At 47.9% G+C, this 12,924-nt stretch overlaps 1 protein-coding gene across 4 annotated transcripts in view; it reads right to left on the bottom strand.

Annotated features, from left to right (window-relative positions):
* Window positions 1–2,727: 2,727 nt before the first annotated feature.
* The window catches only part of abcc10 (ATP-binding cassette, sub-family C (CFTR/MRP), member 10), a 31,883-nt gene continuing 21,686 nt past the window's right edge, over window positions 2,728–12,924 (bottom strand). For 3 of the 4 annotated variants that reach the window (XM_079264388.1, XM_079264387.1, XM_079264389.1), the window contains 9 exons: window positions 10,092–10,284; window positions 9,614–9,957; window positions 8,203–8,372; window positions 7,974–8,134; window positions 6,537–6,790; window positions 6,293–6,438; window positions 5,996–6,093; window positions 3,449–3,561; window positions 2,728–3,361 (listed from right to left, as the gene is read on the bottom strand). In XM_079264388.1, coding sequence (XP_079120514.1) covers window positions 3,199–3,361; window positions 3,449–3,561; window positions 5,996–6,093; window positions 6,293–6,438; window positions 6,537–6,790; window positions 7,974–8,134; window positions 8,203–8,372; window positions 9,614–9,957; window positions 10,092–10,284 — 1,642 coding nt within the window. In that variant the 3' untranslated portion in view covers window positions 2,728–3,198. Of the gene's footprint in view, window positions 3,362–3,448; window positions 3,562–5,995; window positions 6,094–6,292; window positions 6,439–6,536; window positions 6,791–7,790; window positions 8,135–8,202; window positions 8,373–9,613; window positions 9,958–10,091; window positions 10,285–12,924 lie in introns of those variants that run through there. The other variant, XM_079264390.1, reaches the window with a different exon arrangement.

Here is a 12,924-nt window from a genome sequence, read left to right as displayed (position 1 = left end):
GCTGATGGGACACATTGTTAAAACCCAGGAACAGGTTTATCCAGAGAGCCGGGAACAAATGTTGTGATTTTAGTCTTTCATTTCTGTCAGCTACAAAGCCAAAGTGACCACACCCACTGCTTTCTAATACAGACGTCCTCCTGAAAGAGCAGGCACATAATGTCCTTTAAATATCCCATTCAAGTGTTAGGATGAGCCCTGTCCTTCATCCTCACCTGACTGCAGTTTTACACGATTAAAACCTGAGTCAGAACATTGCAGCTACATTAATACCTCAATAATTAGCTCCATGCAGTTGTCAGAACAATGAAATGTGTTAAAATATCATCCAAACCCTTAAAGCCTCATTAATCCTTATAGGATTATTACAGGTGATCATGCTGTTATTTTACTGGTTTGCCCTGAACTGAAATGACCTCAGCCTGCCTGGTTTAAAGGTCTGGTGATTAATTTGAGGTAAAATAACGTCTAAAAAGCTGTTTTGTTTGGACTGAACGGTAAGATGTGAATGAAACTCTCCTCCTATCATCACAAACATCCGCTGAGCTGATAGTTTACAACCTAAACATTACGTATCAACCGCCTTCCAGGTGAGCCAAAGTGCACAAAGCTGGTCGTGTAAAAGGCGGTGCAGAGTTCACAGTGAACAGGTGCTGGTTTGACAGAAACTACCTGCATGTCAGCCACTGAGAACCTGCACAGTGAGAACCAGACCAGACAGGATGGAACGACACGGAGAAACATGAAGGAATCAAACTGACCTCAGGATCCATCAGACGGGTGTTGTAGGTTTCAGGTGTGTGATGAGTTCCTGCTGACAGCACTGCAGGTCGTCTCTGAGGACAGGAGCGCCTGTCAGGCGGATGAAACTCCGCCTGAAGCTGTCAAACAGGTTCCACCTAAATGTCCTGCCAAGTTTTCGTCCAAACACACACAAACACGCACATTCACATCATACACCCTCATGTTAACACACCCTGACTACCACACACCTGTTCAAAACAAAAACACACTCCAGCAGGAAGTCTCACCTGCTGTCATCACACAGCAACACATCTTCTGCTGCAGAAACATGTTCACACAGGAAAGGGCAACAAATCAACTGGTTTGTGCTTTTCAGGAGGAAGAAAACACCTGAAGAGAGTGTCAACATAAGAAACCAGCTGAGCCGAGCCGAGCCGAGCCGATCCGAGCCCAGCTGAGGGAGTGCCAGGCATGTGAGTCACCGGGTGGGCCGGGCCGTTGGTCTGATATGATCCTACCCGAATATGCTCTGATGCCATAAAACAGCAAAGTTTCACCCACACTGGTTGTAATGTTCAGTGGCTACAACCACACTTTTATCTGCTTGTTATTAATAATAATCCTAAATTAATAAGATGAACTTTGGAGAACAAAAGCTTGAAGAAATGAATGTAAAAGATGTTGGGTGGTCCTCTCAATACTCAGATTTAATCCCAACTAACTAACCAATCCTAACCCCTACATTCAGGGACAAGTTTCTTATTTTGACTGGTTGATTTCAATGAATCCAATTCTAATTAAACTACAATATTTCAGTGATTTACTTTAAGAAAAGCAAAGTAAAGCACCATCTCATGTCTTCAGGATGATCTCCAGCTCCAGACTTCCTGCTGTAACAGAAAAGTTTTCTGGTCTTCAGATTGACATCAAATCAGCCATAATCCACAGTTACTTCCACAATCATCTCTTTTTATTCAAACAAACTTGGTTTAACAACTAACTTCATCAATAAACCAGTTTAACAACAGCAAACCTGAAAGTAAAGCTTTTGTTTGGTTTCAGTCTCTCCTATCATTTCATCTTTTTATAACTGAGAAGCTGTGTCGTCTGCCGTCACCAACCAGACAACATGTGGAGATTACAGAAATCAGATTAAACTTTATTCATACAGCACTTTTCATACAAAAGCAGCTCAAAACATAATAAACACAAATGTATATATAAAAACCCATCGCACATGTAGGTAAAAACCTGACCACACACACACACACACACACACACACACACCAACATGGGATACGAAATGAAATAAACTGACGGGTCCAAACTTTTCACTGATACTAAATAATTACAATATTTGTTCCAAAAGTGCAAAATACAATAAAACTTTTCACCGCTTTCTTTCTTTCGCATCATGTGCCGTTAAAATTTTTACTGGGAAGAAACCTTAAGCCCAAAACAGAATAGATAAACAACAAAAAAAACACCCTAATCAGAAAAAAGTGTAAACGAAGCCGATGAGATTCCAGCTGGAAATCTGTATTTTTCTATCTGAGAGGATCTGACCAGCATGCGTTGCTCATCAGGGATCCTCAGACCGGGTCCTGGAGAGCTGGTGGGCGGGCAGGCTTCAGAGGTTTACCTGCTGCAACACACCTGATGCAACCCATAAGCTGCACAGGTCTGAGTCTGGTCTCGCATTCAATCCCAGATCGGAACATTTCTTTCTGCCTTTCTCGTCTTCAGATTATTGGATTTATTTGTATATTTGCCAAAAAACTGGACATGGGAGCTGTGTGCACATCTGCTCCGAGCGGAGAAGCTGAAATAAAGACCAGCAGTCAAAGTTTGCAAGTTTGTTTTATTAAAAAACAGCACCTGAAACCTGAGACTTCCTTCATAAAGCTGAAAATGTTTTATGAAAACAGATTCATGTTAGCAGCTTCAGGTTGAACGAAGCAGTTCCTGTGCTGTGATTGGCTCTGAATGAGGTCTGCAGGAAGATATTTACTCTCAGAACAACAACTTCTTTGTTTCTCAGCTTGTAGACAAACCAGATTCAGGATCAGGTCTGAGATCTGGGTTACCGTGTTCAGATGGATGGAAATATGCACCATATCCAGAACATCATACTTTACTGACAGCTGGAGTTTTATCCCCAACAAGCCAAGTAGCAGCTAAACGTTTCCCGTCAGCCATGACAGGATACGACTAGTTTCACCCAAAAAAAAAAAACAGAATCACACAAGCAGCCCAGAAATCTTCCACTTCAACTAGTGCAGCAGTGTTTTTCACCATATTTGTTGTCAGTTTTCTCACATTCAGACATAAAGTCTGAAATCAAAACAGTTTTACCACACAGTAAAAAAAAAAAAAAAAAGCCCAAATTTCATCAGATAAACAAAAAGAAAAAAAAAGGAAAAACAAATAAATGTGATCCGCAGTTCCTCGGCTTTAACGAAGAACATCCTCAGGTTCCAGGCGTCCCCTCAGGTCTCCCACCAGTCTCAGGAAGAGGGACTCATCTTTCTGGCAGAGAGCAGCAGGAGCGTCGAACTCCACCACCTTCCCAGCATGCAACACCAGCACCCGGTCGCAGTCCATGATCGTGTTGATCCTAAGGAAGCAGACAGATGTCTTGGAATGAACCTCTGAAGGACACATATCTGATTCCCACAGACACCGGAGACAGAGGACATTCAACCTGTGAGCGATGGTGAGGACGGTGTTGTCCCGAAACCTCTCTCTGATGGTCCGCTGCAGCAGTTTGTCCGTCTTCTGGTCCACGCTGGCCGTGGCTTCGTCAATACACAGGACCTGGCAGTAACGGCATGAGATGGATCAGCAGAGGGATCAGCTGATAGATCAGCAGAGGGATCAGCTGATAGATCAGCAGAGGGATCAGCTGATAGATCAGCTGATAGATCAGCTGATAGATCAGCAGAGGGATCAGCAGAGGGATCAGCAGAGGGATCAGCAGATGGATCAGCAGATGGATCAGCAGATGGATCAGCAGATGGATCAGCAGATGGATCAGCAGATGGATCAGCAGATAGATCAGCAGATAGATCAGCAGATAGATCAGCAGATAGATCAGCTGATAGATCAGCAGAGGGATCAGCAGAGGGATCAGCAGATGGATCAGCAGATGGATCAGCAGATGGATCAGCTGATGGATCAGCAGAGGGATCAGCAGAGGGATCAGCAGAGGGATCAGCTGATGGATCAGCTGATGGATCAGCAGAGGGATCAGCAGAGGGATCAGCAGAGGGATCAGCTGATGGATCAGCAGAGGGATCAGCAGAGGGATCAGCAGAGGGATCAGCTGATGGATCAGCAGAGGGATCAGCAGAGGGATCAGCAGAGGGATCAGCAGATGGATCAGCTGATAGATCAGCTGATAGATCAGCAGAGGGATCAGCAGAGGGATCAGCAGAGGGATCAGCAGAGGGATCAGCAGAGGGATTAGCTACTGTCTGACTAAAAGACATTAAAGACCTGAAAACAAAATGAACTAAAAGTAGCAAAAAGATAAAAACTGAAGAAATGAGAAGCTTGAACTCATGAAATGAGGACGGAGGAAGCGTTTCCATGGAGACAAACATGACAGAAGATGCGTCTCACACACATCTGGCAGCTAAAAGCTGAAATGTTTCCGTGGGAAGCCAATCGTGACTCTGATGTGGGAAACACCCGGACTGATTCACGGCTGCACCTCGTTCCGTCGCAGCGCTTTGTCTGCAAATGGCTGGGATGGTTCCCATTGTGTTAAATGTCTTCAGGGCTACATTTGCAATGCCGCACACACACGCACACACCCAAACACACCCAAACACACACGCCCAAACCCATCCACATGATGAAGATGAGAGAAAATCAACTGCTATTATTGCATGTGTGTGTAATATTTATTTCTTATTCCTTGTGTGTGTTGTCCAGCTTTTAATCAGCAGAATGATCTGGATGTTGTTCTACCGTGTACATTTACTCTGCCAAGGGGAGCTTTAGATCTGCGTGTAATATTATCTACAAACTTTGGGTTCTTGCAAATATTCTCTAACGCTAACACACACACACACACACACACACACACACACACACACACACACACACACACACACACACACAGCAAGATAACACACAGATTTCTTACCTTCAACCTGACAAATCTAATATTTTCATGTTTAAGAAGGCTCTGACACAATGACAGTCATCACATACTGGACGTGTGCACGAACCGCCAGGTACAGACAGACGGACCAGCTGACAGATCGATTGATCGGAAGCTTCATGACACATTTTAGCTGAAACTTATTTCTCTGCTTTTGCCTTTATGGATATTAATGACATTTATGATGTTCACCTGCCTGAAGGAGAAAGAGACGCTCAGTCGGTCCGGTTTCAGGTGTTTATCTACAGATGTTCAATAAAACACCTGTCTGTCTGTCTGTTGATAGATTTGGTTTCGAAACGTTGGTACTAAGAAGCCCAAAGTGAGTCTTCCCTTTCCTACAACAGTCCCTTTGTTCAGTAACGAGACCCTGTTTTTAATCACAGCTTGTGGTCTTGGGTTCTCCAACTCCTCTGACGACTAGAAGACGACGAAGTGCAGAAATGCTCTTTGAAGAGCCGAGTCATCAGCCTGCTCTGAAACGTAGAACAGGACTCTGCAGATCAGTCAGAGTCCGGCAGGATGTTCCACCTGGCGAGTGGTGGTAACACGAGGCGTCTTTCACTGTGGAGACGGAGTGTAGCTCTGGATGAAGGTCGACAGGAGCCGTTTGACTTGTTTTGTAAACCAGAAGCAGAGCTTTGATGCTCTGCAACTGGAAACCAGTGCAGTGTGGTTAGCAGCGGAGTGACAGTTGGAGACCAGACTTGCTGCTGCGTTCTGCATCATCTGCAGAGGTTCAACCAGCGTGCAGGCAGAGCTACTACAGTAATAGATGACCAGAACCTGAACCAGGAGCAGCGCCGTGTGTTCTGACTGGTGCCATCTGATCCTCCTGAGGTTGCAGACAAATCTGCAGCACCAGCCTGTTATTAATCAGATGAACTGTTTTAATCGAGTCCCACCCCTAACAACCGGTGTGTTCCGGTGTGAGTCTGGAAAACCTGCTTCGGCACTACGAACCACATCGGTTGCGGCTACAGGAAGCGTCTTCGGCCTGGACGAGATGAGAACGGCTGCAGCTCTGGCTGAGCTGCACGCTGACAGGAACAGCATGACGGGCTGAGGGAAAGGACTCACCCTGGCCTGCGTCAGCAGAGCTCTGGCCAGACACAGCAGCTGCCTCTGTCCTGCAGAGAGACACCTTCCTCGCTCTCCCACCTCAGCGTCCAGGCCGCCTGGCGGTCACACACATTTACACATCATCAGCTGAAGCTGCGTTTCAAATGCAGCATGAAACAAACCAGACAAACATCACAGGAGGAGGAGAAACGAGAGGAAGTTGAGTAAAACAACCCAGAACTTCCTGTAAAATGGTTTTTACCAACATGAAGGACTCGCGTCCTCTGATGATGAAGATGTAGGTTGTAAACTCACCCATCCTGCTGACCACAGCGCCGAGGTGACACTGGTCCAGGACGTCCAGCAGCTGTGGGTCCAGGTGTCGCCCACATGGGTCCAGATTCTCCCTGATGGTCCCGCTGAACAGGAAGGGGTCCTGAGGAATGATGGCTAACCGTGACCTGCAGACAGGAAACGTTTCATCACATCTTCCAGCACGTGGACGAAACGCTTTTATCCTCTCAGAAACTGGTTCGGTCCCAGCCCCGACATGTCCTACCTGAGCTGATTTAGCCCCACAGCGCTAATGTCCAGCTGGTCCAGGAGAATCTGGCCCTGGTTCAGCTCCACCATACGAAACAGGGCCAAGAACATGGTGGACTTCCCAGAACCGGTGCGCCCAACGATGCCAATTTTCTCCCCGGCTCGCACCACCAGGCTCACGCCATCCAGGGCGTTAGGAAGACCCTCCCGGTACGCCAGAACCACATCACGGAACTCCAAGCAACCCTGCTCAGGCCACCCGGGAGGAAGCTGATGGCAGAGAGAGAAGATAACTGGGAGGAGGGGGCTCAAGTCCCCACCTGGACTGACAGGTAAGAGCCTCCTATTGGACGATTCCTGCATGGAGGATGATGATGCAACAAGTTATTTAACCAACTGATGCAGCTTCTCATTTCATAAACAACCATGTGGGAAGTTTCCTCCTGTTGTCGTAGAAACGATGTTCATCTGTGTCAGAAGTTTCAGATCATCTGCATGAAGCAGAGAAAACATCTGAGGAGATGCAGAAACTACTAAAACTGGGTTCAGGTCCGGGTACGGGTTTAGCTTCAGGTCCGGGTCCAGGTTTAGGTTCAGGTCCGGGTCCAGGTTTAGGTTCAGGTCCGGGTCCAGGTTTAGGTTCAGGTCCGGGTCCAGGTCCAGGTCCAGACTGAGCAGGTTTTTCCATCTTCCTGATGGTCCGGACATACAGTATTCTGAGATGACATCATCAGGATTCATGGAGCGGTTCAGGAAATAGGAGACATCATTTCCACACCTGGACTGGCGGCCAGAGTCCAGACCTGAACCCCATGGAGGACCTTTCTCGTCCAGACCTGAACCCCATGGAGGACCTTTCTCGTCCAGACCTGAACCCCATGGAGGACCTTTCTCGTCCAGACCTGAACCCCATGGAGGACCTTTCTAGTCCAGACCTGAACCCCATGGAGGACCTTTCTCGTCCAGACCTGAACCCCATGGAGGACCTTTCTCGTCCAGACCTGAACCCCATGGAGGACCTTTCTCGTCCAGACCTGAACCCCATGGAGGACCTTTCTCGTCCAGACCTGAACCCCATGGAGGACCTTTCTAGTCCAGACCTGAACCCCATGGAGGACCTTTCTAGTCCAGACCTGAACCCCATGGAGGACCTTTTTGGAGGTCCGACTCTCCCATCATCACTACTGGATCTAGGAGGAAAATTTAACTCTGGAAAGAGCTTCATCCTCGTCTCATCGGACCAGAATTCCTTCTTGCGTTTATTTAGCCCTCATCAGCAGAAGGTTTGGACGGGTCCTGATCCATCAGATCAATGAGCTCACATGAATGTGTTCCAGGTGGTTCTAATGCTGCTGAAAGTCTGACCGACCGGCACCACATTAAAGCCGTTTCCAGTCTGGATACATGAAGAGCTGTGAAAGCTCCGCCCCTGAGGAGCAGCTTCTGCTCTGACCTGTGCACCGTGATGCCGCGGCTCGCTCGGCAGGCCCGTGGAGTACTCCTCGGTCCGCTCCACGCTCACCAGCTGCATCTCAGTCTGCGTGAAGCTGAATATGAGGCTGGACAGAAGCATCGTGATGGACAGCGCGTAGGAAAGGGACAAACCTACCAGACCTGAGCAGAACGTCAGACATCATCTGGTGTCACAGCAAACAGCCCGCATGTCCCCCCAGCCGTCTCACCTGGATCTACAGAACTGTACCGGTGCTGAATGATGGCAATCACGCCCAGGCCCGTTACCACGGCAACACCAATCAGCTGCAAGCGGATGTCCAGCCACTGCATGGCGGCGTTGCTGAGAAACAGGCAGCGTTGGTTCTGCTCAAGCCGCCTGGCGTTTTCATCCTCAAACCTGCAGACACAGAAAGGATCCAGCGGTCATGTGGTCTTCGCTTTTTTACGTTCCTTCATGTAGAAGCTCAACAACTGGAAAAGGAACGTGTGAACAGATACAGCAGCATAAAGAGCAACCAGGAGTTTGTAGAAATAACACACATAGATCAGCAGCGACCAAGCCTTTAGTCATCTGCACATCATTCTCTCACGTCTGCAACACACACACACACACACACACACACACACACACACACACACACACACACACACACACACACACACACACACACACAGTTTCCATGTTTCCACACGTCTTCCTGCTACTATCTACCTGCTATCCTCACTAAAGCACCTCCACCTCAGCTGCATCCCAAACGTCTTCCTGACTTTATTCCAGCTGGGAATAAAACCACGAAGACGGCAGAAGAGGAACTTTTTCAGTTCCGGTGGTCAGGAGGACGTGTGCAGATGCACACGCATGTACACTGAAAATAACTTCTCTAGATTTTTACAATTTACTGTCATCAAGAGTAATATTTTCCATAGATGCAGTCCATACAAACTAAAATGTTTTTTTTTTAAATTATTATTATTGGTTAAGGAGACAGAAGATTACTTTAGAGTTTTGCCTGGCAACATGAAACTCGGGGTGTGTTCAGTGTGTGTGTGTGTTTGTGAATAATTATGTGTCTCATTGTTTTACTTGGTGTTTTAATATATGTAAAGCACTTTGCGCTACTTTATGTATGAAAGGTGTTATACAAGTAAATTTTGATTTCATTTCATTTAATGTTTTGTTTAATATTTTTTGCTGTTATGTTATTTTGCCATTATTTTACTGTTATTTTACTGTTATTTTGCCGTTATTTTGCCGTTATTTTACTGTTATTTTGCCGTTATTTTGCCGTTATTTTACCAGTTTTTTACCGTTATTTTACTGTTATTTTGCCGTTATTTTACTGTTATGTTGCCGTTATTTTACTGTTATTTTGCCGTTATTTTAGTGTTATTTTACTGTCATTTTAGTGTTATTTTACCGTCATTTTACTGTTATTTTAGTGTTATTTTGCCGTTATTTTGCCGTTATTTAGCTGGTCCGGCCCCCTGAAGCCAGACTACTGACCTAACTGAACACATCCCTGTTCCTCAGAAGGCGCTGATGACATGAGACAGAGTGCTGAGGGTTTATGGTGAAGCTTTAAGGGTAAATGATCAGACTTCAGGGACTGCAGACGCCAACGTGTTGCTGTGACCCACCTGGCAGTGTGACCGCCGGCCCGGATGGTACCCAGCCCGGTCAGCGTCTCGGAGAAGTGCGAGTACACGGGGGAAAGGGTGAGGCTGCACAGGCGCTTCAGCTCCCGGGAGGTGTGTCTGTAGAAGTGCTGTGTGCGGTAGTAGAGCAGGGCCAGGGGGAGCAGGGGCACCAGGACCCAGGGCAGACCGTAGCTGATCACCAGCAGTATGCCGAGCAGGCTGAAAACATTGGCCAGCAGGATGTTCAGGATGAACGGCAGGCTGTCGTCGATGCTGTACAGGTCTGAGGAAAACCTGTTGAGGATCCGGCCTAAAGGGGTCGTATCAAAGAAGGTCACGGTGGCCTGAAGGAGAATGTAAAAATGGAAGTTACGGGTAAGCACCGATCCATGCATCACCCCACATCCTGGAGCTTCAGCCTCACATCTACCAGCCTGCCTCTCCAACCTCCAGGCATGATGGCACTCCTCAGATGTACCTGAAGGACCCGGTCCAGAAGTCTGTTGTGGATGACACTCGCAGCACAGACGACTCCGTAGGCGAAGAGGAATGCTCGGATGGCGGTGAAGACGGTGTTGGCTGCAGCAATGCAGCTGTAGACGGTCAGGTAAAACCGGACGTCTTGGTTTGTGTTGGTGGAGAGAAGGTCCTGCTCGGAGGGCAGAGTGAATCTTCAGGACATAAAAAGCTGAAATAAGTTCTGGAGAAAATCCCGTAGGTGGAGAGATTTACACATTTAAACCTCAAAGTTTAATGTTGATCTGTTGAGCAAACATTTCAAAACCTTAGGACTCACGTAACCATGGCAACATGATGGACACTAGGGGTGGGAAAATCGAAAAAAGAAATTTGAAAATCTGGATTTTTTGCTTCACAATTTAAAATCTTATTCATTCATTTTTCAAACCGCTTCATCCAGTTCAGGGTGGCGGGGAAGCTGGAGCCTATCGCAGCTGTCTTTCGGGCGAAGGCAGGGTATACCCTGGACAGCTCGCCAGTCCATCGCAGGGCTTTAAAATCTTATTTTTGTTAAGAAAACAATTTTTTTTCTAATTATGTAAAAATAATCCATAATAAAATTTTTGTCATTTTTTATTGTTTTTATTGATCTTTTTACTCATCTTCTTGGGCATTATAGCAGCAGGATGATGGTCTGGCTACTGTGTTGTTTTGTCCTCATTGAAATCAAGAAAAATTAAAACAAAAAAAAAAAGGTTTCTACATTTCTTTTTTTTTAAAAAAAAAAATCAGAATCAAATTGGGACAAAAGCATATCGTCATAGTTGTTCCTACGACGGCAGTACTAACCCCTACGACGGCAGTACTAACCCCTACGACGGCAGTACTAACCCCTACGACGGCAGTACTAACCCCTACGACGGCAGTACTAACCCCTACGACGGCAGTACTAACCCCTACGACGGCAGTACTAACCCCTACGACGGCAGTACTAATCCCTACGACGGCAGTACTAATCCCTACGACGGCAGTACTAATCCCTACGACGGCAGTACTAATCCCTACGACGGCAGTACTAACCCCTACGACGGCAGTACTAATCCCTACGACGGCAGTACTAACCCCTACGACGGCAGTACTAACCCCTACGACGGCAGTACTAACCCCTACGACGGCAGTACTAACCCCTACGACGGCAGTACTAACCCCTACGACGGCAGTACTAATCCCTACGACGGCAGTACTAACCCCTACGACGGCAGTACTAATCCCTACGACGGCAGTACTAACCCCTACGACGGCAGTACTAACCCCTACGACGGCAGTACTAATCCCTACGACGGCAGTACTAATCCCTACGACGGCAGTACTAACCCCTACGACGGCAGTACTAACCCCTACGACGGCAGTACTAACCCCTACGACGGCAGTACTAACCCCTACGACGGCAGTACTAACCCCTACGACGGCAGTACTAACCCCTACGACGGCAGTACTAATCCCTACGACGGCAGTACTAATCCCTACGACGGCAGTACTAATCCCTACGACGGCAGTACTAACCCCTACGACGGCAGTACTAACCCCTACGACGGCAGTACTAACCCCTACGACGGCAGTACTAACCCCTACGACGGCAGTACTAACCCCTACGACGGCAGTACTAATCCCTACGACGGCAGTACTAACCCCTACGACGGCAGTACTAACCCCTACGACGGCAGTACTAACCCCTACGACGGCAGTACTAATCCCTACGACGGCAGTACTAATCCCTACGACGGCAGTACTAACCCCTACGACGGCAGTACTAACCCCTACGACGGCAGTACTAATCCCTACGACGGCAGTACTAATCCCTACGACGGCAGTACTAACCCCTACGACGGCAGTACTAACCCCTACGACGGCAGTACTAACCCCTACGACGGCAGTACTAATCCCTACGACGGCAGTACTAACCCCTACGACGGCAGTACTAACCCCTACGACGGCAGTACTAATCCCTACGACGGCAGTACTAACCCCTACGACGGCAGTACTAACCCCTACGACGGCAGTACTAACCCCTACGACGGCAGTACTAACCCCTACGACGGCAGTACTAACCCCTACGACGGCAGTACTAATCCCTACGACGGCAGTACTAACCCCTACGACGGCAGTACTAATCCCTACGACGGCAGTACTAACCCCTACGACGGCAGTACTAACCCCTACGACGGCAGTACTAACCCCTACGACGGCAGTACTAACCCCTACGACGGCAGTACTAACCCCTACGACGGCAGTACTAACCCCTACGACGGCAGTACTAACCCCTACGACGGCAGTACTAACCCCTACGACGGCAGTACTAACCCCTACGACGGCAGTACTAATCCCTACGACGGCAGTACTAATCCCTACGACGGCAGTACTAATCCCTACGACGGCAGTACTAATCCCTACGACGGCAGTACTAACCCCTACGACGGCAGTACTAATCCCTACGACGGCAGTACTAACCCCTACGACGGCAGTACTAATCCCTACGACGGCAGTACTAATCCCTACGACGGCAGTACTAATCCCTACGACGGCAGTACTAACCCCTACGACGGCAGTACTAACCCCTACGACGGCAGTACTAATCCCTACGACGGCAGTACTAACCCCTACGACGGCAGTACTAATCCCTACGACGGCAGTACTAACCCCTACGACGGCAGTACTAACCCCTACGACGGCAGTACTAATCCCTACGACGGCAGTACTAACCCCTACGACGGCAGTACTAATCCCTACGACGGCAGTACTAATCCCTACGACGGCAGTACTAACCCCTACGACGGCAGTACTAACCCCTACGA

This window comes from Telmatherina bonti, assembly GCF_933228915.1.
Source record: "Telmatherina bonti genome assembly, chromosome: 3".
Taxonomy (NCBI): domain Eukaryota; kingdom Metazoa; phylum Chordata; class Actinopteri; order Atheriniformes; family Telmatherinidae; genus Telmatherina; species Telmatherina bonti.
This window is presented reverse-complemented; position numbering and strand designations above follow the sequence as displayed.